At 38.5% G+C, this 27,959-nt stretch overlaps 1 protein-coding gene across 2 annotated transcripts; it reads right to left on the reverse strand.

Moving 5' to 3' along the window:
- Positions 1-214: 214 nt before the first annotated feature.
- PAXBP1 (PAX3 and PAX7 binding protein 1) lies at positions 215-27,842 on the reverse strand. 2 transcript variants are annotated; one of them, XM_082778990.1, is made up of 18 exons: positions 27,236-27,842; positions 25,911-26,039; positions 24,107-24,283; positions 22,315-22,410; positions 21,484-21,587; positions 20,494-20,714; positions 19,345-19,534; positions 14,634-14,757; positions 12,276-12,375; positions 11,715-11,830; positions 9,742-9,941; positions 7,595-7,739; positions 7,294-7,415; positions 6,463-6,539; positions 6,131-6,197; positions 4,387-4,533; positions 3,909-4,063; positions 215-1,756 (listed from the first exon to the last, which is right to left on the reverse strand). In XM_082778990.1, the coding sequence occupies exons 1-18, from the start codon at positions 27,732-27,734 to the stop codon at positions 1,639-1,641; spliced, it is 2,787 nt and encodes a 928-aa protein (XP_082635116.1). In that variant the 5' UTR covers positions 27,735-27,842; the 3' UTR covers positions 215-1,638. The 2 variants fall into 2 exon arrangements, with proteins under 2 accessions (XP_082635116.1, XP_082635115.1); XM_082778989.1 differs by having other exon boundaries at positions 22,189-22,410; positions 27,236-27,841.
- Positions 27,843-27,959: the final 117 nt, after the last annotated feature.

Below are 27,959 nucleotides of genomic sequence, written 5' to 3' on the forward strand. Positions count from 1 at the left end.
ATAGTGACAGCTCCTGCTTAAATACTTTCCTAATCTCCAAGATCTGAATTGCAGCGTGTAATCTTTATCTCACTGCTTTTTCAAAGTGAAGATGCTTTGGCTCACTCCAAACATCTACTGTCCATGGACTGTTCTCTTCCAGAGATATTGAAACAGTCAGCCAGCTTGCATATTCTTTATGAGTTTCCCAAAGGAATAAAGCTACAAAAGCTCCTTGACAGACAAGTTTATTGAAACATTTTTTAAAAGCAGATACTCTGAATGTACTCCATCAATCCCAACAGTTCAGAAAAACAATTGTTCAGTGTCCAAATGAAGTGTGCATGTTACAAATTGTACGTTTTTAATATACTCATTTATACCACATGACAGAAGCTTAACATACAGTGATTCTTACGTTGTTCAGGATGCCAATTTATTGCTACGATTCCCCCAAAAAGTAGGGCACACTGGGAAATAGCTCTTAATCCAAGGCTAGTACAGCTCTTAGCATGCCTTGGACCCCATCACCACATCACATCACTGGTGTTCCAATGTAGATCATCAAATATTTAAGGGGTTTTCTTTTTAATTTACAGCTAAATTAAATGCTTTGCTTTCCAAGACTGTTTTCTTAGAGGGCATTTAGCAGGAAATTAAACGTTTGACTATTTATTACAATACAAACACTTCAAATCCTTGGATATAAATTCTTCCTCACCTTCATTTAGTTTAACATCTTTAGCCATACCAATCAGAAGAAAGAGGTTCCCAGTATGGAGTTATAAAAAAAAAACAAAACAAAACAAAAAAAACAATAAAAACAATGAACTTAGCCACCTTGCACAAGGAATGAGGGTCCAGAGTTCACAGGTGAACTAGTTTTCCTAGAAAATGTAAGGTGTTTGGGGAGGTGTTTGGGGATTAGGAAACACTGTCATGTAAACGTGCATCATAATCTTGAGTTTACATTGTTTGAATTAAGGAAGTAGTTAAGCATTGATTTAGGTTTTCCTATTTTGTTTCTAAGAACAGTCTGTAGAGTTCCATATCTGAATGTAAACACTTTTTTGTTATTCCAATCTGAGTGAAGCACAGCTGCTTTTTAAAGGTCAGTTTCCACCTGGAAGTCTTTCTACTATTTAGGTCAAACGATTTTCACATATTTTAATATTTTGCCAGCCCTTTTGACCAATAATACGATTGTTTTACTTTCAAAACAAGTAATTTTTAGCAAATGAAAAACTTTTTTTTTGAACAGTAAAAGATCTCCATATCCAGTGTGAAAGTAAGATGGTGGTATAAATATATGCATAATATTGCATTACACTTAATACATTCTACACATTCCATTTAGCCGTGGAACAATTCATGGAGGAGTAGATGACTACTAATCATGGGTATAAAGTGTTTTTTGTAAACAAGATTTTGAGAAACTTTAAGCAAAGTCTGATTTCTGGGAAGATCACAATCTTGGGATTTCATTTTTGCTTCTAAAGAAGTCAACTTTAGAATATTTTTTTTTAAGGATGCTGTATATAAGAATGCACTTTGTATTAAAACAAAGATCAATACTTTACAGTTTAAGAAACTTTACATATGTACATAAATTACACATCAGGAATGGTTTTAAAGCTCATAACGAGATGTCGGAAAAGTCTATTTTCCTTCTATTAAAATTTTTAACTCTTTTACATTGTGATCATTTGCAACTGTCATAGCATGATCCAGCGCTCGTATACTTGCTAGAAGCTTTATGATCTGCTTTATTTGCTCCCTAAAAAAAAACACAAACAAAAGAGGACAGGGAAGTCAATGCAGGAATGGAATGATCAGGTTAAAAGTGTAAATTTTTCAACAAACCACCATGTTATAACTCTGTACAGCAAATCCGTTTCTGGTAGCTTCACATCATCTCCACTTGCTTAGTCTGAGAGAAAATAGGTTGGTTATCAACCTCATAGCAAAATTTGAAATTTTATGTTGTGTTAGACAGGAAGGGAGAGTAGGAACTGGTCATACATATGGTTTAATACTAGATGAAACATTTCTCAAGAAAAACTCTTGGATTACTTATGGTGCTGTGTAGTGAGACACAGCTCTCTTGACAAAAAATGTTTGAGCAGGAAAAAAACAGTATGTTTTAATGCATGCCTTAAAAAATATGAAGCTTGCCACCAACAAATCACATTATAATTCAGCTTGATCCTAGTCCTGAGAAAACTGTACTTCTTCAGCTGTCAAGAGCAATCTTAGCATCTTGTAAGGAATATGGACATGAAGTTTAAGCAAGACCCACAAAAAACACTAGAGAACCAAAATTCATCTTAAAAACTAAAGCATCTGGTTGGCAAAAAAGCACCCAACATCAGGAAAACTACCCTCGACAGACACAGATAAAAGATATACTTTCCTCCCAGGAGAAATGAATGATTTTTCCTTTCAAACAATTGTACTAGGTTTTACATGAACAGATGTCACATCCTTAGGTTACAGAAAGTAAAATACCTGCAACAGACTTATTTTATGTGCTTAATGGAGACAATGTGAACAGTTTTGTTAGAAGTTGAAAAAAAAGAGCCGAAGTCCAGACAATAAAAATTAAATTAGAATTTACTATGGTGGGAAAAAAAAGAATTAGTTAGGTGTTTCTCTTCCTATATACCAATATAAATCTTTACCAAATTATTTCAGCTGGTAAAAAAGGGTTCTTTCAAATTAAATTCTCTCTCTTTTGGTAGCCTGTTTCTAATCTCTACTGGATTCTCTACCAACTCTTTTGTTTCAATTACTATATCATGCTAGGCTAGGCATTTTCATTTTAGTAAATTTCATTGAGTAAAGAGTTTGTTTTGAATTTGAATCACGAGGAAATTTAAATTGGTACATGTCATTGCTATCATACTTCAGACACAACGCTCTAAGGCATAATTTGGGAGAGGATAAGGAGTAGATTAAGTACATCCCAGTGTGGCACAAAGCTCAGTGTTCTCTGAAAATGAGATGATTCACATGTCACAGACAGAAGTGAATCTAAAGACAGAAAAGTGCCAATAACCAATATGGTAACTGGGAGAAAAAAAAAAGCCAACACATGAAAAAGCTCCTAACCAGAAATCGTGTGCTACACTTAAAGGGAAATTCCTACATTTCAGTGCCATGCGTAAATTAGAAAAAAAAAAAAAAAAAAAAAAAAAAGTAACTTGAGCAATGGCTCAAGCAATTCCAGGTATCAAGAGTGACTAATGAAGGTAGCAGCAAGGATTCCAAGTTTCAGTTTAAGCAGGTTTGCTGGAACAACTGAACTATTGACCCTGCAACCTCTCCCCACGCAACAGCACATGAATAAATACTCTTCCAGTCTTGTTATGTTCCTGTTTATCAGTGCAAACACTTAATTTTTAAGTTTAGTTTTTAAGTTTATCATTAGAGCAGCCCACCCAATATGTGGGTTACTTGGCTAGCAGTAGCATTCATGCATCTAAGCCAAACTTTTAATTATGCTGGTTATCAGATAAAAGTAAAATGACTCTTTGATCAAGGGGAAAACAGGTTCATCTAGTTGGTTGTGTAAACAAAGGCAGAACTTCTGAACCATATAGAAAAGCAGGATTTGTAATTTAGAAGCCATTATGTAGGAATCTGCAACAGGTTTACAAGGTGGAGCCGTCCAAAACTAGTAACTACAAAATCTGCCAGAGTGAAGGACACAAAGGAGCAGTGCAAAATGTTTCGAGTGTTTAATTAAAACAGCAGCTGCTGTTTTCAACCACCTTTAAAAATCTCCTCATCTACTATCCCACAACAAAAAAAGTTTGAACTCAAAGATGTTTCATGAGACTTTCAGGAGAATCGAGGTATTTATGTATGTCTGCAGGTAAATAACACAAAGCACAAGAATCACAACTGATTAACTCAAAATAAGTTACCTTGCATTTCTTTTCTCTACATCAGAGCAACCGATGCTGTTTCTATAAATCGTGTCAGCCAGATGAACAAGGTATCTACAGAAGTTTTCTAGCTGAGAAATAGTCTTGTCTCCTTTTAGATTAGCAAACCACTGTTTAGGAAAGCAAGCAATTACCTAAACAAGAGGAAAAAAAAAGTTAAAAAACAAAGCAACACAAATTTAAAAGTTATCTAACGTGAATTATTAAGTCTGCCAGGTAAGATTGCAGTTACAAGACTCAACTGAGTCAAACAGCAGGAAACCTACAAAAAAAAATCCAAAAAAATATCCAAAAGCACCAAAACCTACACTATACCTGAACTACATGTATCTACAGGTATGAACCAGAGAATGTTCTTTCTTTGGTTCACTGGCATTATGATATGAAGATATCAAAGTCAAAATTTCATGGGTAACCTCAAGTTTATTTATTTTTTTATTTTTTGGATATTACTCACACTTTGAGCCTTCTTTATGCTGTCGTCTCCATACTCTGAGTTTTGGAAAGCCATAAGAATATATCTATTTAGCAGACCATCTATTGACAGCTCCTGAAGGGTTTTGTTTGAAAGGATTCCATACCACTGGAGAAAGTTTCCTAATAACTGAAAACACAATACAGGCAAGGTAATTATTTAAAGTGTCATGAAACTGAGAAGTTAGTCAAATACTCTAAAGACTCTTCAAATGCAGCAATATAGCTAAAGTAAAGCAAGGGAAATATGCCTTCTGACAGCTCCAAAAGTATCGTATCCAGAATCCATTAAAACATTGCTCAGGTGTTGCAAGTTCCCATACAACAACAATCATCATCTCAAATTTTCCTTTTGTTTTGCCAGAAATGAAAGTGAAAAAAATAAGTTTCAAGACACCTTGTTCTCAAAATTTGATGTCGATGTCAAGTGAGGCCCAGCACATGCCATATAGGGGCACATTCACAGCCTCTTATCACTGAAATCTGCAGACATGCTATCAGTGAACCCTTATTTCCGAGGCATGCTGAAACAAAAGACGCAGAAAATGCCTGAAGGGAAGTGCTGGCTAAGCCATCTGTACAGCTGTTATTCCCCATGGCGTACGGCCTGCGGAGAACTGCTGCCAGCCTTGTACAAATGAATGCGGCCAGCAGTTTACTGTTAAGGCAGATCATCAAGAAATAGTAAATGAGCACTTGCCTCCCAGCTTCTATTTCTGCTGTTCTGTGACGTTATAACTGCCTTGCTAGTGCAAGAGAGCTGTGTTTTTATTGCCTCTCTAAAACAGAGCAGCGATAAGAGCATTCATAGTCCTAAACTGCCCAGGCTCCAACAAATATTGCCAGAAGCAAGCAACTTCGGTCTTACGAGACACAAACCATAAGTAAATTTTCAGTGTTGCTCTTAAGAACTGCATTTTAATAAATGTGCTTTATGCACTTTTTGCTCTAGACAGCATTTAAGAAGTTGACTTTACTCCAAAGTGAAAGAATTCAGTGTCAAATATTTTAAGTAAACAACGTGATTGCAAACCCACTCAGAATACGGCCTCCTTCATTGCTACAATTTAAATCAAAAACTCCAGACAAAAGTTCTGTTTGCATGACCACAGAGATCAACAGTTCAATCACCATGTCTCCTGCTTTCCTCCTTAGCTGGGAGTTAATATTTCTAATAAAAGGATGTGAAGAAAAAAAAAAACATCTACAACAGTTACAGCTTCTTAGACTTCTGAAAACTCTGTATTGCACATTCCACACAGAGACATTTCTTTCACGCTCTTTTATCATTTCAAGTAAACTAAGATTACAACTGTTCTCGTATTTTATGAATAGCAACAAGTTTTCCAAAAGGGGTTGGAAAACTGTTTATCCAAGTTATTTTCAGGAAAATTCTGACACTACAAAAAGAGAGACAAACCAAATGCTCTCATTATCACATAAATAAAGTAAAACAATCATATGGTTTGACAAGCAAATGACATTAAAAAAAACCTCAGTTGTTGAGCATGCCAAGTAAACCCACAATACATGAGTAAAGATGCTTTCACACTTTGCAATCTTTTGAAGAGAGCACAGTGTACTATCAAAGGCTAAGATTACTACTGTAAGTTTCTTTCATCTAAAGAAAAGGCGATTTTATATCTACCATTTTCCACAAAAAAGAAGGGGATTTCATTGCTACACTGACTACAGCAAATATTTATCAGATGTATTTACTGACTTACCTTAACAGAGGACCAAAACTGGCGTTGGAAAAACAAATATGGACCAGAGTTCTTGTTTTCTAAGATGCTGGAAAGTAAGAGATTTCTTTAATGAGTAACCAAGACCACCTCTATCTGGAGTTTGCTGACTTCCTCCTTCCTACACACAGTTCATTTCTATAAATATTCTCTTATTCTAGTTCTGCTTTGTTTTTGACAATTCCTCACAGCATGGTAATTAGTTTGCTCTTGTATCTAACCAGTGAACCACACAGAGGTATAAACACTATCAGCTACAGACAGAAGACACTGACTTGCCAACAGAGAGGTCTAATAGTTGAAAGCAAACTTACTTTTTTGGATATAAGGGCATGAATACATCATCATCTAGTGTTCTCCTCATCCTTAGCAACAATGCCTTTAAAAGCATCTGAAACAGATTAATATTTCTTAGCAAGTTGTCAGAGCACTGCTTATTCGTTAACCACTCAGAAACTGATTTTAAAAATAACAAAGACCACATGTGACCCTAACAGCAAAAGGCATGCGTATGTACGCACGCATGCAGTCTTAGAGAAGTCTACAGTAAAGGTTAGAGGTAAAACTTGGTGTTTTCAACAAAAACTGAAAGTGATGGAATTCCTTTATCGTTAAGCTTCCCTACACAATTAGCTACAGTGAAGTCTGGGCTTTTGTCAATTTTAACCTTCTGCTATCTTCCCTATACACACATGCTTTGGCTGATCTCCCGCTATTCTAAAAGCAACGCGGACACTGCATTTCGCGTGGAATCTGAACTCATGACGTTAATTCTCACATTCATAGAAGGCAAGCAAAACAATGCAACTATGAAGCAACACATTTGGAAACATTACAAAGATCTAAAAAAGAAAAGTGACTATTTTTAGCTGATCCTTAAATCATAAAATGCAGACCAAGAAGTCACAGTACATTTGGTATCTTTTTTTGTCTCTACCATTAATTTTAGGGAGACTTTATTGAATTCCCTCTCCTATTTATTAGCATACTTGTTTCTCCATTAACTAGCTAGCAGAGCACCGAAGAATTGAAAAAAAGTCTCCTTCTTGTTCCTCATTAAACATGTTGTGTTTTCCAATATAGTATATTAAAACTACAATCAAGTTCCTTAACCTATCCCAGACAGTTATGAATAAACAACTTACTTGTGTATTTTTGTTTTCTGCATTCACCACTGAAGGATATCCATCTACTAGTTTCTGTACAATCGCTACCATTCTAGATGTTTGTGTTGTAGAAAAAGGATCCCATATATTTTCAGAAATCACTGTAGGAGATGAAAGAATTACTCCATTCTGCAAATACTCAAATACAGGTACTAAGACACTCAGACATATAGGACACATTTACAAAACAGTAAAATCTAAAAGCGTGAACAACCACCAGCTAGCTGTTCCACCCCCATCCATGCTACCCCTCCTTCATTTTTTCTTTCTAAGACTATACCTGTTAATTTTGGAAGAACAACTCTCTCTACAATGGTAGGTAATAGCGAAATATCAGCATCATCTTTTTCTTGCTCCTGTTCTTCACAGCCATAAAACAGCAATGATTCAAACCACAGCATAGTCTCAAAATCACGGCACTTGCCCTAATAAAATGAACAGAGAAGAGGTCAGATTCTTAAACAGAGATCTGCAGTCAACATATTAAAAAAAAGTTACATCTGCAAGTTAAATACACATGAAGACTATAACAAAATTGCTTTAAAATAGGTTATTAAGTTTTCTAAGCAAGCAGCGTAAGCAGCATTTGAGCACAATAAAAATGTGAAAATGTAGTCCTTTTTTTCCTTCTACATGTTGGGTACCCCTCTCTACTAGAAGAAAAAAAAAGTATATATATATATATATAGTGCCTCATGACCAAATAGTAACTTGATTTGGCATAAGGACTGGCAAATTATTTCACCTCCTGCTTTGGCTAACCTACTTCTGAAGCAGTGATACTAGTTCCTTCAGAAACAAAGGCAAACCTGATTCCCGAGAAGTGAAGAAAACTTCCTTCCTCTTTGCCTGGACACCACTAATCATGGCATTACGAGACAAATTAGTGTATATGGATAACCCAACCCAACCAAAACCTGAAAGAGGATGGAGAGCACGGTCAGTTTTCCATAAATCAGCCAAATGAACTAATCCATTGTACAACCACACAATCACTAGATCAAATGGAAGTGAAAATGGTGGAAGGAAGACTGCTTTTTTGGGCAGCAGCTGCCCCACAGATTAACAATTTCTAATTACACCTGAGGTGGGGAAAAAACAAAAAAAAAAAAAAGGAAATGTGAAAAGTACAGTTCATTTGTGCTGCTTTATAAAATCATGTTTTCTGGATTAAGAAAATCTCTTTTCATAAATGCCTTGTAATTTTTCAAACTTAGCAAGATGCATAATATAATAGGAACAATAAGGCACAGAATTAAAAAAAAGAGATTTAAGAATTCTATACCTTGTCTCCAACTAACTTAAGCTTCATTTTGCCAGCCTGGGAACTCACACAAAACTAGTATGGAGGAAGGGAGAATTCACAACAGTTTTAAATTTAATGAAGGCAGCTTTCATAAATTCTCCCACTAATTCAAAGTAAATACTCTGAATACTCTCTGAAGAAGAATCTCTCTGCAATCAGAGCAGAGGAGACAGAAGATCACCTTCTGCAAACATCCTCTTAGTAGTTAAAAAAAACATTTCTGAAGAAGAGATGCAGTCATTCAAGAGAGAGGCTGACAAATCTGCAGAAGGTGCTGTAAATGAACTACATTTTGAAAGATGAGAGGACAATTTTCTTTCTTAGCCTCGTTTCCTAACAAAACAAGCTTATGCAATCACATTGTGTGCCTTGACTCACCTCCCATTCCCCAGTAAAAGCCAACGTGGCAGAAAAGAGCAAGTTCCTACCAGTACCGTGAAAATAAACACTTGACAGCAGCAGAAATACCTTATGAGAGCTTTCACTACCAGGAAGAATAATGGGAGTCGAACGTTACCTGAACTGTTTGTCCTGATGGCTACTCACGTCAGCATACACATACAGGCTGGACAATGAATACGGGCCAGGGCCACTATGCTGCCATTGTGCTGTCCTGCTTTTCCCATGCTCCCTACCTAATTACTGGGCAATGAGCACTTCGTGGAAGACAATTGCCAGCCAGAGTTCTACTGGGTATGGAGGGACAGGTGAGAGAAAGAAAGATATACGATGTAGGGACTTAGATCACAAGCCCACTGGAAAACACACTTAGTGGTTCCACTTCTCCTGAAGAATCACCTTCTTTAGAATCACAATTTTCTCAGAAATATTTTAAAACCTAGATGTATTATTTAATACACTGCTTGAGTTTCTGGTCCCTGAGAAGGTACCAGCATGTGCTCAATTCATCTCTGGCCTGCTGGGAACACAGAAGACAATAATCCAGGAAATTCCCAGAAAAGCACTCCACCCCAAGAGAGGTGCCCATTTTAGGCTGCATGCCTAGATCATGCTTTTATGAGAAGCACGCACCAAAGATTCAATTCACTTTGTTCTACAGATGTGTGAAAGAACCACGCTATACAGAAGCTTACGTGGAAGTTGCCTGCACAGGACCTTACCTCCAAAGGAGTCCAGATAAGCAGCTGAAGTCTGATTAAAGGGTTGAACAGCTTTGGTAAACAGAGGCCAATATAGGCATCCTTGTAAGAAGCAAAGTACTTTGAACGCCAAGCTTCAAACTGTGACTTAATACAATCAATGGAGTAAAAGCTTTCCAAAACATCTTCAAAAACTTTGCTGGATTCTTTCAGTATACGATCTGGTGGGGAGGAAAAATACAGCAGTACATTAACCACTATTCCTTCTTTCAAGAGGAACTTCAGTGGTGACTGTCATAAACCAACTCCTACCAACATTTTTGCTTCAAATATACAAACTTTTTAAACTTTGGTTTAAAAAAATAAAAAACATGGCAAGCGCTCTCACATACCGTATAATCCTTACTTCAAGAACATAATACAATGATTTTCGGCCTACCAGATATTCGACTAGTGATAATTTGGGCTGTTTTCACAAAGGTAAGAGAACAGTGTGGACCTAACTTCAAAGCTGGTTTTCTTTTGCACCAAAATTTGGAGCAGCAGATCTCCAGGCACCTTTGAACTCAAATTATTCTACAACTTCCTTCATCCAAGTGTAAGTACAGGACATCTCTGAGCTAAGCCAACTGAATTAGCATTTCAGGCAGAGTGGGACCTGGCTGACAACACAACACGGCTGCTGGCACTGAACAATCACTACAATCTCTTAGCACATTCCTTGTATTTTCTGTATTTACTGCACTAGTATTCTAAACAGCCCAAACCTTTTTCACTATAGACTATTTTCTTCTCATCTCTTCTAAAATGAAACTAAACCCTGGAAAAAAAAATCAGCCATTTGTGCTGCAGACACAGTCTTAAATGTTTTGTTATAGAAGTTACCTGCACACACCTAACAACGACTACATGCAGCAGGTAGTGGGAGGGCCAACAGAAAATTAGACTATGTCATACAACTGTTTTTCACACAGGGATCCTGAAACAATGCTACAAATAAAGCTAGCGGGTCCAAAGTGCATCCCGCTGTCCCATATAGCCCACTGACCATTCTGGACTACCATGGCTGCACCATCCTTTCTCATATGTGCATAAACAATTCTATGTATGTGGTCCCTACTGCTTTGCTTCTCCATATTTCTTTTATTTTGATTAAATTCTCTTTTGTAATTGTACTCAGTTTCAAGGTGAGAAGGTAACAGGATTATTACAGTAATGTTCTACTTTACTGCTGGTTTCATAGTAACCTCTAGTATTCCGTTTGCCTTTTAACTGCTGCAGTAAAAACTGACTGTTCCACCAAACTCTCTTCCATTTCAAGTTTCTTACAGTTCTCCTAGTGCTTAATAGGCATTAGCTTAACTTACAACCCCATTCATTGTATGATTAGGGTTACACATAACTGCATAATAAGATTTACTTGGAGTAAACCAATTATAAAATTACAGAGGAATGTGAAATCAGTCAGTACCATAGAACCTTTCTGTAACGTTTGCAGTCAACATTGTTCTTTGTCACCTGCAAAGTTTGCCAGGCAGTAATAAAAGCCTATAAAAGCTTTGTCATTGTGCTTCTAGACACTTGGGAAAATACTTCTTATCAGCAAAAGAAGTTTTGAAAGCACTGAGGTCTTCAGAATTCTACATACAAAACAAAATAATGCATTAACATCAAAATAGTTCTCAACAGATTTTGGAGAACGATAAATCATGTTCCAGACTGGAAGGAAGGCTTAGTACAGCTCACTAACAAGACAATGCCTGAGTTAAATAAAAAGCATCTCTAAGGACATGGCTATTTATTTAGCTGCAAACCGCAAAACAGATGGGCACAAGAGACCTTGTTGGTCACATTCACGATCTAGTAAGGAACAGTCCTCAAACTTTCTCCAAAATATGCTGAAATATATGTACAGGGCTGCATTGGTGTCAAGCTTTTTTTTTTGGCCAAATTTTCTACATATGGTTGCATGAGGCTTCAGTAGCTTTTCTAACCTCGCTCCATATTGAAGTTTGTAATATCCGTTGAAGTTTCCTCATCATCACTGGAAAGGCCTTCAAGGTGATCTGCCATCTTCCCAGTTTGCTCTCTTGCTTGTCTACGACGAGCTCTGAAAAGGATCAGCAGTATAATAAAGCCATTATATTTCTCCCCCTATACAATGAACATAGTGGCCTAAACCTGTCACAATTTTTAATGCGAGGAAATTCAGGTTGAAAAGAACTTCCACAATGTCATTACCTCAAACATCCCACTGGCTTGCTGCCTCAAGTAATAGAAGGAAGAGGAACCAGCAGAACACACATACATGCTGAACGGGCTTACACTCTCTTAGCAATTTTATATCAGCATTGTCTAATGGTTGCTTGTTTTGTACATTTGCATACTAAGTTGGGATATTTAGGAACATCTCTTCCCAGCATACTAATTTAAGTGTTTTCTTCCCTTAACAGGAAAGGAAGAAACACTGCTATTTATGTCAGTATGTCACACTGGATAAGAGTATTCCATGAGTAAGAAATACTCCTAACAGCCAAGGAATGTCAGTCCTCTACCTTCTAGCTTCTCTTTCTGCAGTCCGACGCTTTACTTGTTCTTGATAGAGCACTCTGTCTCGTCCAAAAGAATCAAGATTTGGTGCCATCAGCGCTTTATCTGTAAAATTACACGGATGAAAATTAAAATGTTTAACTATGATTATATAATGTGTTATAGGTTGTCTCACAAGAGCCCTGTGCCTACTTTAAACTAAGTGTAATTTGAAGTAGAAAGTGTAAGATACACCCAGAGGTCTTGGTTCCACAAGTGTAGAGGTTAAAAGAGGAAGTAATGGCGTTCGGAAAAATCTCCACTTAAATGTCAAACAGAAGACTCTTTTCACCTTACTTCACTCTTGTCCCTCTTACACAGAGCACACCTATACAAAAGTCAATGGTTTTAACAGGTATTTCTTAAACTGAATATTCCAAGGCATACAGTTCTCCTTAGATAAACATGTTGACCGTGTATCTTTTGAAAATAAAATGAACAAAACAGAAGGCAGAGAAGAGTGACCCGAGTCAGAATATATGATGTGCCAGAGTTCTAGCCATAGTCTCCATGCATATATTCTTGACATCACCTCAAGTTTCAAATGTATCAAAATCAGCAGGAAAACAAATCCTCCCCCCCAGCTCCTTGTAGGCCGCGATTCATTAAAGATGTTCCCCATGATGGAAAACAGCACAGCTAAGCAGTGAAACTGATCAGCAACCAGCAGACAGGTCCGAGAATGCTTCCAGTTCATTCTTTTCACATAAATCTTTAGAAATGAATTGAGTGTTAGCCAGTGCTCACCTACCCACTAAAATACAAACGTTGACATCTAAACAACAGCCTACCCAAATTTCAGGTGTAAGTTTACATATTCTAACTAAATCCATTTACTTATCCGTTGTTACAAATATCAGTGATGATCTATGTCCATATTACAATTCCGTACCAGAACTACTAAGAGCCTTAAAATACAGATGAAGTCATCATTTTTTTTTTTGTTTTTTGGATGTTATTCAAATCTGAGCTACGTCTTTACAATGAAGTAAAATAAAACTGGGCAGACAAATTTAAGGTCACTTATATCCCGTTAGTGTTCTGACACTGTATGAAGGAATGCAAATTGTCCACGTCCACAACACACATCAAATCAAAGGCGGGCATCAGTTCACTGTGTCTTGAGATAGTTCAGTTCCGTCCCTCACATTATCACAGAACCCAGGGAAGATGTTTCTCAAAACTCCCTGATACTAAGTAAGACCTCCCTTTAAAACCCAACCTTGACAATGAGCACTATTACCAACCCACCATCTACAAACAGTCCAAATTAGTCCGTTCTGGGTTTATTTTAGGAAATTCATTTGCAGTACACTAGATTTCTAGTTCTCACCACAGCACCTTTATAGTAAAACTGCAAGACCTACATGTGATGCCAAATAAAGTTCCTAAAAGGAATACAAACACTGACTGTTCCGTAAAGGCATGACTAACTCTGATGCCCTAATGCTTTGTCATACTCAGTGAGTTCTAGTGGGACCAACATTTCTTCTCTGGGCACACTGTGACAGAATTGGAAGTGGCTTGTACTGTAGGATTTTAGGCCAGCAATAGGACAGACAAGAAAGCATTTTAAAAAGTGGGGCACTCTTCAAAGTGGAAAGACGCCTACTATTAATGTATTTTAACCGTCATTTAACATGCAGATTAAAACCTCCGCCAAGGAATGTGTGTTTTCATGCAAGGTAACATCTGGACCTTTTGTAGAGTTTTACATACCCCCCCTCTCAACACACACACTAAACAGGTATTTTAACTGGCTAATTTTAAGCTGTAATCCACACAGAGTCATTTAGAGTCATTTTGTATTAGTCCGATTTTTAACAATGGCAATAACCTCTTCCAGTTTCTTAGCTTTAGCAGTTAAGTGTCTGAATACAAATACTTATGCTACCTACAAAATAAAGTATGAGATAAAAGTCAGCTCTAGCCCAATGCTTCATGGCTTTGTACAGAGTTAACTGTAGATATTGCAGGAAATTTCCAGATTCAAGGATGTTTAAAAAAAAGTCCTGACAAAAGAGGAAAATCTGGAGTCACATGCTACCACTACTGTCACTGCCACCATGCATACATTTAAAGTGCTAGGAAAGAGAAAATACAGTTAAGAGCAACAGAAAGGAGAAATGAAGTCAGTTAGAGTGGCTTTGAGTTTAAACCAAAACAGATTAGAGAACTTTTAATCTAAATTTGCTTCTACCTATCTCAAAGGTAAGGATAAACTTCAAGACAGTTTCATACTTTTAAACATTTACATTTAAATTAGCCATAGTAAGTAAACAAGGTTGTTTAATGAATAATAAAAACCTTCAAGATGGACTGACTTGAATGGCTTGAAAACTCCGAAGATTCATCTTTAATATCATCTTGTCGTCTTTGGACAAGGCGGGAAGCTCGCTGTTTGTACAGCTGATGCATTGCAGATTCAAGTTCGTTAATCAGAGGCACCTGTAAAAATACAACACACTACGTAATATCCAATTCTCCAGGTGCTTAGCTCTCTGGGGTGCCATACTATTCCGAAGCATAACGCTGTCACTGCACTTCTAGCAGCACAAGACGTTTGCTTTTAACCATTTGCATCATTTAGACCAGTAAATATTTCGACTTGAAGAAAACGCATGCATTCAACAATGTTGTCAGCTTTCAACCACAGCAAGTGTTCTGCAAGTCATTTCTGTTGACTGAATGAGACTACACAGTAAGACAGTAATTCCAGTGTGTGAGATGTTATTTAAAGCACTCCTACTTTCTCTACTAAGTGCACTCGAACATTGCTACAACGCTTACAATTCACCAACCTCCCTGTTTCCACTTTATCTTTAAACAAGAATGTAGTATTCTATAGTTAGATGAGAACCTGACTCTACACAATGAAAAAAAAAAAACAAAACAAAGCAACAATCTAACCTCCTAAAGACAGCAGCTAATGTTTAGCTGTAACTTTCACTAGCATATACAGAATTATCACTGAAATGCAGTAAAACTCTGCTGAAACATATTACGCCAATAACTCAAATTAGTAAAAATGTTATTCTAGCCTATCATTAAAATCAAAACCGTACAAAGTGTGTGAGTTCTGCATTAAGCATAATCTTTGAAAGATACAGACTTAAGTTGGATCAGACCTGCCACAAAGAAAAAAAAGCGGAATGAATTTCAGTAGCAACAAAAATAGGTAACAGCTAAGAATTTCCTGACATTACATAGCAGATTCACTGCCTACTTCTGCAGAACTTCATTTCCTGGGACTAGTTAAAATTAGACCATCATAAATATTCAAATATAAAACAGAATTTTTAACAATCTCCTAATTTGGAAAGGCAACTCCCATGAGTCAGTTGCTTTTGATATGAGCACTTCTGCCATATCCTCCTTACCTCCAAGACATATGTTTAGTCCATAGTCTTCCAGCCTTTTTAGCTCAGATATATCATTGCTGCCTACCATCCAGGATTACAGTTTTTTTTTTTTTTCAAAACAGATAAAATCAGAAATTGTTTCCTGATGTAATTTAGAATGTGACTCAGCAGCTATTAAAGAAAAAACACCAACCTTCTCCCGTGATATTTAAGCTTATGAGATTATAGCTGCAGGGCCATTTCAGCTGAGAATGACACACACATCCGAGGACACATTAAAATGAAAGAAAATTTAGCTCTCTGCGACAAACTGGTCTACAGGGATTAAAATCAAAGGAACATACACACCATTCTCTTTTAGGGAAAACAAAGCAGAAGGAATGAGGAGGGGAAGGAATAACCCAGTGTTGGAAGTCTAAGTTCTGAATTCAAGACAGTTTTGAAAACCCAAGTAATATTTTAAAAACAAACTAACAACAAAAAACCTAGTTTTATTGCAGTTTGCCATTGAAAATAGAGCTTCTTGCCTTAAGTGTGTCAAGGGAATTCTAAAACTGAAAAGCTAAATGAAAGATTTTGGAAGCACCCCTACAGGTTCTTTCCGTAATTGCCTCTGGATAAAAAACAAAAAACAAACAAACAAACAAAAAAACCCACCAAACTGTTACGTATGTGTATATGTGAATCCACTCAAATTATTTCCCATTTAAAATGCAAGAAACTTAGAAGCCATTATTCCTCTATCATCAATGCTGTGGTTGATGAGTGACTGACAGATTCACTGACTACTACAAAGGCAGAGCTCTCATTCATTCACTGCTTTGTTTAGTCATTACCTTAAATTCAATTATTTATTTGACTGTTTTTCCCCCCACACTTTCACTGTGAACAGTGTGAGAAGAAAACTGGAATGCTCTCTGAACATTTAGAAGACAAGGATAACTTTAATCTACAATCCCCCTTTCCTGATAACACAGTGTGTTTTGATAAATTGCTTTTGCATGTAAAATAACAGCTCATCTAATCATGCTGTCAAAGGTAGGCTTGTAACACTTTCTGTGTCCCTTGTATTTTCTGTGTCCCTTGTATTTTTATGTGATCTTTCTGTGTCCCTTGTATTTTCTCAGGTTCAAGAAGTAAAGACACATTACCACTTTCTAGCCTTCTCAGAAAGCATGATTTTGAAAATAAGTACTTGTGAAGGAACTACTAGTCATGCAAGCTTCTTCTATTTCAATCATTTCTATCACTTAAAAGCAAAAACCAAAAACATTATATAGGATTTGACACTTCTGTTGCTTGTTTCTGAATTTCTCAAAGAAGTTTCCTCATTGTACTCTCCATTGCACCTTACCCATGAGCAAAGCGTTTCTAACACTCAGTATCTCTTCAAAACCAGAATACAAGCAAAATGGTCTTGTGTGGCTGGGGGTCACAAAGGATTGAGCATGGTGTATAAGAGCAGAAATAAGGTGGTAGGAGGACGAAGGTCTACCTTATGGTATTATATTCTGTTCTCCAAAACTAAGTCAATGGACATACACAGAAATTCTAGGGCACCAGACAAGAACACTGTGCACTCATTTGTGATTGTTCAGCAAACAACTTCTTCATTCAGACCAATAACAACGTGAATTCAACTAATAACCCTGACTAGTCCTAATACAATCAAGAGAAAGCATCAGCACATCATATTTGGAAGGATAGGGAGCCCTGGTTTTATACCAACTTGGGATATGTGCTTATATATATGCATACGCACACACAAGCACACATGTATACGTTTGTATGCATATATACAGACACATCCACAGTATTGCTCATATACACACCTTCTTTGCTTTTAGATGTTACAATCATAATTCATTACACATTATAAACACATACATGCACTTGTTTTAAACATGAAGTAGCCAGGGCCACAGCTCCTACAAAAAAAGCTGAAGGCAACTTATGTCTATACTCAAAAAATTGGAATCTATCTTCCTATTGCATTTCATTATTTCACTGAAATAAAAACTGATAATTGTTTTATTACTTTATTTTGTTCCCTCCTCCCACCCCTTTAAAAAAAATTGCAATGTCCTGTGGCCTACTCTGAATTTGACAGTAATTTTGTCATGCTGAAAGCACTGAATTCTGAAACAGATTATTTGGCCAAAGAACGGAGAAATACATAGGACATCAGAATTAATGTCATATGCCTCTGTTAAACTGACCATGTCACATCCTAACTTCGCAACTCTCTGTACATAAAGCAACCTCTAACTGAAAACAGAAACATCTCTCTAAACTGCCTTAACAAGCATGAGATGGAAACTAACACCTTAAAAGTTCAAGGGACTGGCATGTGGGGTATTTTGGGAAAGTCAGGGGTAGGGGATCCAGGCGTAGAATCTTTAGAAGACCAGGAAAACAAAGATATATTATAAGAAAGCAACTTTAACAAGCCTGTTTATTAAACTATCAGCAGCTAGTTTGCTTTATCATGGCTGGAATTGATTTATTTCCTAGTATAGCTAGATAGGTCAATTCCCTTCGGACAAACTGAACTGAAATTGTTACACTACTAGTTAACAATACACTTTCCTGTTTTTTCCTGTTCTTCAGTGAACAACACTTTTCCTAACTGATCAGTTAGCTGGGTGAATAAACTGGTCCATACTTCCTTGGGCTTGCTTGTTCACAACTGATAGTTCTTCTCCAGCTTACAGGACTGAAGATGGGCATCTCTGAAGACAACTAAATGCCAAACAATTACTGTCTAACTGATTAGCAACCGGAATGCTTCTATGTTCCTTTCTCATGCCTAACAAGATAGCTAAGCAGCAGCTTTTACTACTCATGATATCCTCTTATTACCTGCTACTGTATTCAAGTCAGAAGACAACAAAGAAATAGCCTGTGCACTGCTAAGTGAATTTTAGAGCTCCTGTATGTGTGCATACACATATATAAACACATACGTCGTACATATTCAGGAGCTCCTCTTAGTTTACAAAAAAAAAACTAAGTAAATATAGCATGAATAAAACAGGCTAAAAGAATTAAATTCTCAAGTTAGAAATATACAAGAGTATCATACTATATAAGTTTTGAGGTTTTTGGGTGTAATATATATATACATATATATATATATATATACACACATATATTTAATAAAGATTAGGTGTTTTCAGTCTGCTACACTAATTTTAACTCCTTCAGGCACTAGGACACTACCAAACAAGTGAAACTGCCTGACACGAGAAAGTTTATAATAGCACAAGCTACAATTTTCATACTGTGTTGATGAAGCATTTAAAGAGCTAGCAATGTTGTAATTCTGTCATTATTTCTGCATGTGTTGAGTATCAGGTTAACAAAAAATGGCATCTGAGTAACGTTGAAATGCCATAAATCTAAAAAGACAGAGAATCTAAAAATGTTTTTACCTTATCTGAAGTCACTAATCTGTTATACTGTGAAATAATGGGTCTTTGATAACAACCTTAATTTTTCATCATGCTATCTCTCCAACATTTAACATCTGAATAACCAAACCTTTAGGAGATCATGTTCTCAGGGGACTTTTTGAAAAAAACAGAGATGTGTTTGGCATGTACTAAGAGTCCTTTTTTTTTTTTTTTTTTTTTTTTTTTTTGAAAAAAGATGAATGTTTTTGCATCCTTACCTTTTCACTGAAACACTCAAGCAAGTCTTGGACATACCCTCGCATTTCTTGCAAAAACTTATACTGTTCACCAATACCCCCAGAAGACCCTTCTAATCTTTCAATTGCCTTGGTAGAGTCCTCTCGGCTTTGCTGATGTTTCTCATATTGCTGCCGATTAGCTTTGTGCAATTCTTTCATAGAGTCCAACCTGAGGGGCAACGGATAAATAACAAATTTACATCCAAAAGTCTATATATTTCAGACCGTTGTGATATTAGACAGTGCAAGTACCAAGTATATATATGGAAATATTGTAAAGAGACAACCTCTAACTTTCACCTATCATTTCCTCCCCTCTCTACATGAACAGCAAGACTAATGATTTAAATTAATTTTCTAGACTGTGCTGAGTGCATTGTACTGCCAACTCCTGCCAGTTTTTACAAGGAGATGTAGCACTCAGAATACTGCAAGGCCAGCCCTACAGGAAAACTGGGAGGAAAAGGTATTTTATGGAATAACAAAGAAACAAAAAGTATATGTAGGAACTATAGTTCCTATAAGGCACTTGCCTTCACCTACTACTTGATTCACTATCAGTTTGTAACGCTACACTGGGCATACAAACCAATACTGCAGACACGTAGAGTGCCAAGTTGTTCATAACTAAAGATTTCTGATTGCAATTGGGTTGTTCATTAGTTGGACATTTTGTGTACCTGACAAGCAGATCATAATGTTTAAACCAGAAAAAAAAAATCTATGTTTACACTAAAATTTAGATTCTTTATCTACTGAAGGGTAAAAAATTTGATTTACTGTTTAAAAGACTGCAACTTGACAAGCTAAACACCTCACTAGCCTTGCAATTCTTGACTATAAGACTGTGTAGTGTCCAGAAGATGAAACTCAGACCTGTCTTCAACAAGATCAATGGTCACATATTTAAAGCTTCACTTCCAGAGAAGCAATCCAAGGAGTTTTTCGAACAAAGTGTCAATGTCATCTTCACTTTGAGCTTTTTTTGTTTGCCTTTTTTTTTTTTTAATGGATGTGCCAGTCAGTACTTTTCCAGCGATGAAACTCTGCTCACCAAGACTAAAAGGCGCCTGAGGAACAGAAAGCTAGGGGACAGGTCTTTAAGTCTAAAAAGATGGTCTGTCCTACCTGTCTTTAAGCTGTTTCTTTACCAAATCAATAGTAATAGGAGTCATCTCATTACTGGGTGTTTTGAAAGGAACTGTATTATCTGTTTTTTGAGACTTGGTTTCTGATGATCCATACGAAGCGTAAGTGTATGGAATGCCGTATGACGAACCATAGGACAATGTCTGGTAAGTGTTCTGGTAGTACAGATTATTCACTTCAGCAGGCTGACTTGGTTGAACCTAGAGGAAGAGGACAAGGGATTGTAGTGCGTTAAAGAAAGGAGAACCTTTGTTTCACATCTCAAAGCTTATGAAGTGCAAAATGTAGGCAGAAACATACTAATGTAATTATCAAGTGGATTTGAGCATAGAACTTCCAGCATCTAAGGTGGATGAAAAATCCTCAGAAGCACCTTCTTAAATGGACAGTCTTAGTATCATTACTAATCTAAATATTTATACTTACAGCAAGTTATTAAATGACAATTTTAACTAGCCTACAACAACCAAGTTTTGCTAAGAGCGTGTATTAGAATCGGCATTTTGATTTTGCTGGAATGTTTTTTTTGAAGAACACTATTATCTTCAACTGAGGGACAATTCACTATGACTGTACAGACAACAAATGGCACAACCTGCCACCAATTTCAACTGTTTATGTCACAACAGAAGACACGTAAACAGCAATGAAGCACATACTGCTTACAGACTAAAAAACCACTGGTAAGAAAGAAGAGAGGTCTCTTCAAAGCATCATTATTCTCGTTCTATTTGAGGCCGCAAATAAATGCTGTTTACACGGTCAGTATCTACCAAGAACAAAGAGACTAAAGAAATGGATACCACTAGATATTTAAAGTCTGACCTTTCACTTCTTTCTAAAGAGTATCAGAAGTTACATACTAATATTTTCAGACAAGACAGCCTTCCATAAACCCCCTGAGTTTGTAATGGATTTAGCCAATATTGCAGAAACAAACCAAAAAAAGAGCTCAAATGAAATACATGCCTGAGGTATGTTGATTCCTTTCCGTATCTGTTCTTGCTCCCATCTACTGAGTTCTTCATCTTGTTCCCCTGCCACCAGTGCTTCATCATCACTTCCCTCAATACCTGAAGTGGAATAAAACAGACAGGTAACAAAACGAAGATCACGAATTCATAGTAAGGGCCATGAGTTCCAAAACCTACAAGACCACACTTTGGTGGGAGTATCTCAGTGCATTCTCCCTTTCTTCACAAGGAATTAAAAATGCTAATCTGTAAATCGTTATCACAGAGGTTCCATTTCAAAAATTTGATGGGTAAGTTTGCAATTAACTTGATAAAGCCCTCCAACAATATAAACCTATTACTTTACTATTTCTCCTCCTCCAAAAGATTATTTCACCTGTTTGCTAGGAAGCAGAATCCTTTATTGAAGGACTAATGATTTTCTTTTGACAACTATATACTTCCTAAGAAGTACAGGAACAACATTAATTGCTCCTTAGTCTAAGTTTCTACCAGATTAAATAGAGTTGTGTGCTTCTAACCAAAGGAAGATAGCCTGTGCACAAGATTGCATACACAGATTCCAATATGCAGTACTTTTTCTTAAAAGAGAAATACAACTCCAGATTTATGCCTGCATGTTGTTTAAAAATGTTGAAAGGGAGCACTTGCAGTAAAAACAGTGCAAATAATATCAGCTGTCTCTCTAAAAAGGTTTTACCTATTTCCTCAGCAATCTTTTGCCTTTGGGATTTTTCCTTCACTGTAAAAACTATCCTCCTCTTCTCGTCATCATCTTCATCATCACTGGCATCATTTTCATCCTCTCGAACAAGGCGGCCTTTACCTGGTTCACTGTCAACGGGGGTAAAGTCTCCAAGTTCACGAGCCATTTGACGCTTTTTTCTAGCGGCATGAATAAAAGCAGCATCTGGAATTTCTCCTAGAGATAGACGTTTACACCGTTAAAACAACTGCTGCAACAGAACAGGTATTGCGACTCCTTATTACTTATCTCTGCCACCCTATCAAAACATCTTTGCAAATGGCAAAAAAAAAAAAGTAAGGGGAAAAAAATCCATACTTACAGATACATTTGCAAGAAACTTAAAAGCTACATACGCAAACTTTATTACTCAGACCAGTAACTCTTAAAGATGGGATCTTTCCCAAAAGATCTGGCTCTGCTTCAATTAGCTGACACGCCACAAGGACAGAAGCCTGATGTCCCTCTGGGATATATTCCTAGAATCACATAATGGTTTGGGTTGGAAAGGACCTTAAAGGTCATGTAATTCCTACCCCCCTGCCATGGGCAGGGACACCTCCCATCAGATGAGGTTGCTCAAAATCCCATCCAGCCTGGCCTCAAACACTTCCAGGGATGGGGCATCCACAGCTCCTCTGCGCGACCTGTTCCAGAGCCTCACCACCCTCATAGGAAAGAATTTCTTCCTTATATTTAATCTAAATCCGCCCTCTTTTAGTTTAAATCCTCTGGACTCATTTTAACAGGTCCACGTCGTTCTTGTGCTGGGTCCCCAGAGCTGAACGCAGTGCTCCAGGTCTGGGAGCACTGAGGGAGTCAATCACCTCCCTTGCCCTGCTGGCCATGCTTCTTTAGAGAAGAGGAAGCCTTTTACAGAACCTGACTGCTGCACCAGGAGGAAGAAAATGAGGCTCCTGATTATGTCATATTTTGTCCTGATATCGCCCCTAACTCTTCGTACTTCTGGAGAACAAAAATCCTCAACCATTTGAACAGATGATGGTAGCTCTGAGATCAAAGGACATCAAATAGGAATAAGAAAGCTAGTAAGAAAAGATTGCACAACTGAAAGGAAAAAAACAACACGTGTAAGAAGAAAAAAAACGAACTTCACTAGCACTAAATTAATGCAACTTACTTATACATTATAAAAAATGGCCCCCACAAATCAATCTTTGAAACTTCAGTAACTTTTTAACATTACTTTGACTAGTCATGCACAAAATGTTGAAGTTCGGATTCTCTTTACACTCGAAATAAGGTATTTTATTCAAGCTAGCAGTACCTTTACAGATGCAATAACGAGCGTATCGCACCCTTTTGCAATTGCCCCTAAAGGAAAAGTCATTTGGGAATCAACTAGGACCCAGAGCATATAGATGGAGCTTCCATTTAGGGAGCTGGCCACCACGTGAATCAGCTACCGATTAGCAAACTACTTTCAAAAACACTTTCTGAAATGGATTTCTTTGGCCTCAAAGCCTGATAAAAACTTCATTAGACAGAAAGAGACAGAAACCGTTTGAGACACTTTGCAGACATGTAACTGAGACACTCGAATTAAATACAGTATTTTAACTGAAACCAGTTAAAATTCATGCTAAGTCACCTATTCCAACCTAGATTTTTCTCATAGTTTGTCAACACGTTGAGAAATGCCTGGTTTTGACATCAAGATTAAGCATTCTGTAGTAAAACATCTCCAAAAGGGCTCATAAAATTGAACATCCTTGGAAAACTGCATTCTCTTGAATCCTCAGATGCTGGATATACTGCTGAAAAATATTTCCTAATCTCTCAAATGCTTTAGTCTGCTGCAAATACTGGCTAAAGCATCTGTTAATATATCAGAGGTATTGCAATAACCAACCTGGGCGGAGAACATTCAGTGACGACAGAGCACTTGAAAAAGCCCCACCAGCTTTTGGTTTTTCTTCTTCCTTCTCACTTTCAACTTCCATTTCTTCTTCTCCTTGTTCACTGTTTGCAGTCCCATCTTCTTGACCTATATCCTTAATCTGTCCTGTCTTTTCTAATGGTGGTTCGACTGTTAAGACAACAAAGCTCACATTTTACTCTCTTGTAAAGGTCACTTGGGGGCGTTTTTTTTTTTTTTAAGGTCTAGCAATCTAAAATAAAAAATAAATGAAGATGCTAAATGATAATTTTACTACTTGGGATCTAGCAAAATATGCCTTTTTAATTGTGATTTAAGTCACTGACATCCTCTAAAAATGAAATGCTACAAAGCAGAAACTACAACTACATTCCACATATTGCCAAATATTAAAAAAGTGAGGGAACTCGACAATTAAATTCATACATACAACCTTCACACAGTCTCTTGTGTGGGTAATTAGAAAGCATTGCCCATGTTGCACCAAATCTTTCTACAAGAACAGATTATTTCAAAAGAACTGTTTCACCTTCCTCCTGTGCTGAGGTGCAACATTAACCTGCATTAGGTGGGCAATACACAGGCAGCATTAAAACAACCCAACTGTAAACCCAACTATCCAGTCTACACTGCATATATCTGAATTTTCAGACATGAATATTTGATTAGAGAATCCAGACAGATGATTCAGGATCAGCCCCTGCACTGTAACGAAGCCAACTACAGATACAAAACAAACAGAAAATAAGCATACACTTACATGTGCAAAATGCAAATCTTTACAGAGCCTTAGTGACAGAACTGAGAATTAAGATCTGGCTTTCGACAGGTAACCTGAACATTAGCCACAGAAATCATAATTTCTGTTTCTACTCATACCCCATACCATTACAGAGGCAACTTAAAGATTTTAATAACAAAGAATTTGTGGCTTTTTAACATGCAAAAAAAAAAAAAAAAGTATTTTTAAGATTTTTAAAAGGCTAACTAAAATTTAAAGAGTTTTGTGATTGAAAGAAGGGAAATTTCTCCATCGTACCACATTGAACTCTTGTAAGTTTCAGCTCTGTCATTGCCATTTTTAGATCTTAAGCCTGTCACTGGTAGACATGGGGCTGCAGGTTACTGTTCTACACAAACCAACCAGCCCGGGAAAAGGAATCAATACACTTTACCAATGAGCTTCCCAATAACCAACAGCAGAAGTACAATGAAACTGAAATCCCAGGCTCTATCCCAAGCTCTGGAGGACTGTGTACTGTTAAAAGATCTTTCTGCTCCAATATTTTGGTGATCATCCTGATCACCAACTCTGCTCTAAGGTGCAAACTGTGTGAAATACGCAGCTGTTGGATAATTTACTTAATAACAAAGAACACCACTCTGCTCACCCCATGATTTTCTTTCTTGAGAAGCTGCATTACAAGGACATCCTGTCAGATAAGCACCACATGTAGGAAGAAAATAAACTAATCTGACAAATAGAGCTGAAATACAGAAACTACCGGGGTCTACTGACAACCGCGTAAGTAGTTATCTGAGAAGCTTCGTCCTCTGACATTCATTTCCACACGACAGAGATTCAGAGAACTCTACCAGCTTCAGACCAGCATTTGCGAGGTTCAAATGGACACATTTAATTTAATGCATGCTCTACTTCAGTTCAAAATGCTAAATTCTCTGAAAAGTCAGAGGATTCACCTTGAAAACACGCCATTTGTATTTACAATACTTAAACCTTTGCCATTACAGAAGTTACTGTTAGTTTTGCAATTACCATCTGTCGGAGAATTGACCTCTGTTCTAACTTTTGACTTTTCAAGATCTTCTTTGTATTCTTTCTTCAATTGTTTTACAATCTTTTTGCTGTAACTTGATTTCTTCACTTTGAAAACTTCTTCAGTTTCTTTAAAAGAGAAGTTGGAAAACACTGTGTTAGCTCCACCAAGAAGTTTACTTACTATTAGATTTCTTAATTTTGTACCTAGAACTTGGTAAGTGCTGCTAGAACATAATTTCACCCGACTATAGAGTTGCACTGTTGTAACACGGAGTTGCACAGCCTTTCACAGGGACTTTCTTCCTTGTTTTTTGGGGAGTCATTTTCAGTCATCCAGAGAAAAGCAAGGCAGAAGGTACACAATAGTGTACGAACATGACCTGACCTGCATTTATCTGACTGTATTAATCTTTGGTTTTGTTTTTAAACATCTGATCCTTCACTGTGACCGCAAATTTGGAAGAAAACAAGGAATCCTGACATTTTGGGTTATCACTCTTTTCATAGCCTTACACATACGCGTGCCAATATGACTAATGGGTAAGGGCACAACCGTGTTTTGTAGTCCTTCCAGTTTAAAGGCCTGCAGAACTACAACCTACCACGAGGTCTGCAGTAAGTTGAACAACTAAATTGCATCAAACAAACAAACAAACAAAAAAAACCAGAAACAATAAACACTGTAGATTTATGTAGGAAATCCACAGTTTTTCTCACAAATAAATGCTGTTACTTTATGTTTTCAGGATTTCGATCAGGATTTCTGTCACAGCCTTACAACCCAAGTCCCAGCGATCACTGGAAATCCCTTCAAAGAGGGATACTCCAAATGCATACCAACTGTCCTGCTGACAAAAGGCATCAGGAGAACACTTCTGTTCATCCTGAACTTTTGGGATGCAATAAAGTCGTGAGTTTGAGCGGTATTTCTGGTTATTTTTAATATGCGGTGACTACTACCCATAATCAGATTATCAGTGTGAATAGACCAATTCACGAGCGCGGTACCTGCTGGGATCCAGAATTATTAGCCAAAACACTGCACAAACGCAGCTATTTTGCCAGCAGCCGAAGCCCAGAAACCACTCAGCCCCTTTTCTGGCTACTCACGGGGGTTAACCTAATAATCCTTGCGGACCCCTCGATGAAGCAGTTCTTCCCCGAACCCCCACAGGGGCCACACCGGGGGCAGATAACCCCGAGGGAGAAGCTCAGCAAAGCCACCCCTCCCTCAGCACCAGGGCTGCGGGCAGGCAGGGGCTGAGGCGGCGGGGCCTTTCCCTCTCTTCTTCTCCCTTCTCCTTCCCCCCCCGGCGCCTCACCCTCCTCCTCGTCCTGGAAGCTGAGCAGGCTGGCCCGCGGCAGCTCCTTGCCCTCCCGCGGCCGCTTCTTGTCCTTGTGGCGGCCGGCGGCCGGCAGCCCGTTGCCCTGCTGAGGCGCCGCGGGCGGCGGGGGAGGAGGAGGGGGCAGCGGGGAGGGCGGCGGGGGCCCCCCCAGGCCCGCCCGGTCGGCCGCCATCAAGCCCAGCCCCAAGCCCAGCGCCGCGCCGTAGCCCGCGGCACAGGCGAAGGCGGCGGGGCTGCCGGGCAGGGCCAGGGGCACGCAGCCGGGCGGCAGCGGCAGCAAACCGGGGCCACCGGGACCTGCTGCTCCTCCTCCTCCTCCTCCTCCGACCGCCGCCGCCGCCACGGCGGAGGCCTCGGCCGGCCCTTCCCCGGCGGGTCCCGGCGGGTCCCGCGGCGGCTCCTCGTCGCGCTCCTCGTCCTCCTCCTCCGAGGCGTTGCGCTTCCTCACGTTGACCCGCCGCGCCTTGCGGAACATGCCGCCGGGCACCGAGCCCCCCGCCCCGGCACCGGCACCGGCCCCGGCCCCGGCACCCACACCGCGCCGCCCCGACACCGCGCCGCGGCCCAGGCCCGGCTCGCCGAGCATGATGGCGGCCGCCGCAGCGCCCAGCCGAGCCCAGCCGCCGGCAGCGCCCCCTGCCTGTCGCCCGCCCGCCCGCCCGCCGCCGCCATGCCCGGCCACGGGGCGGCCGCCATCTTG

Source organism: Aythya marila (genome assembly GCF_965140915.1).
Source record: "Aythya marila genome assembly, chromosome: 1".
Taxonomy (NCBI): domain Eukaryota; kingdom Metazoa; phylum Chordata; class Aves; order Anseriformes; family Anatidae; genus Aythya; species Aythya marila.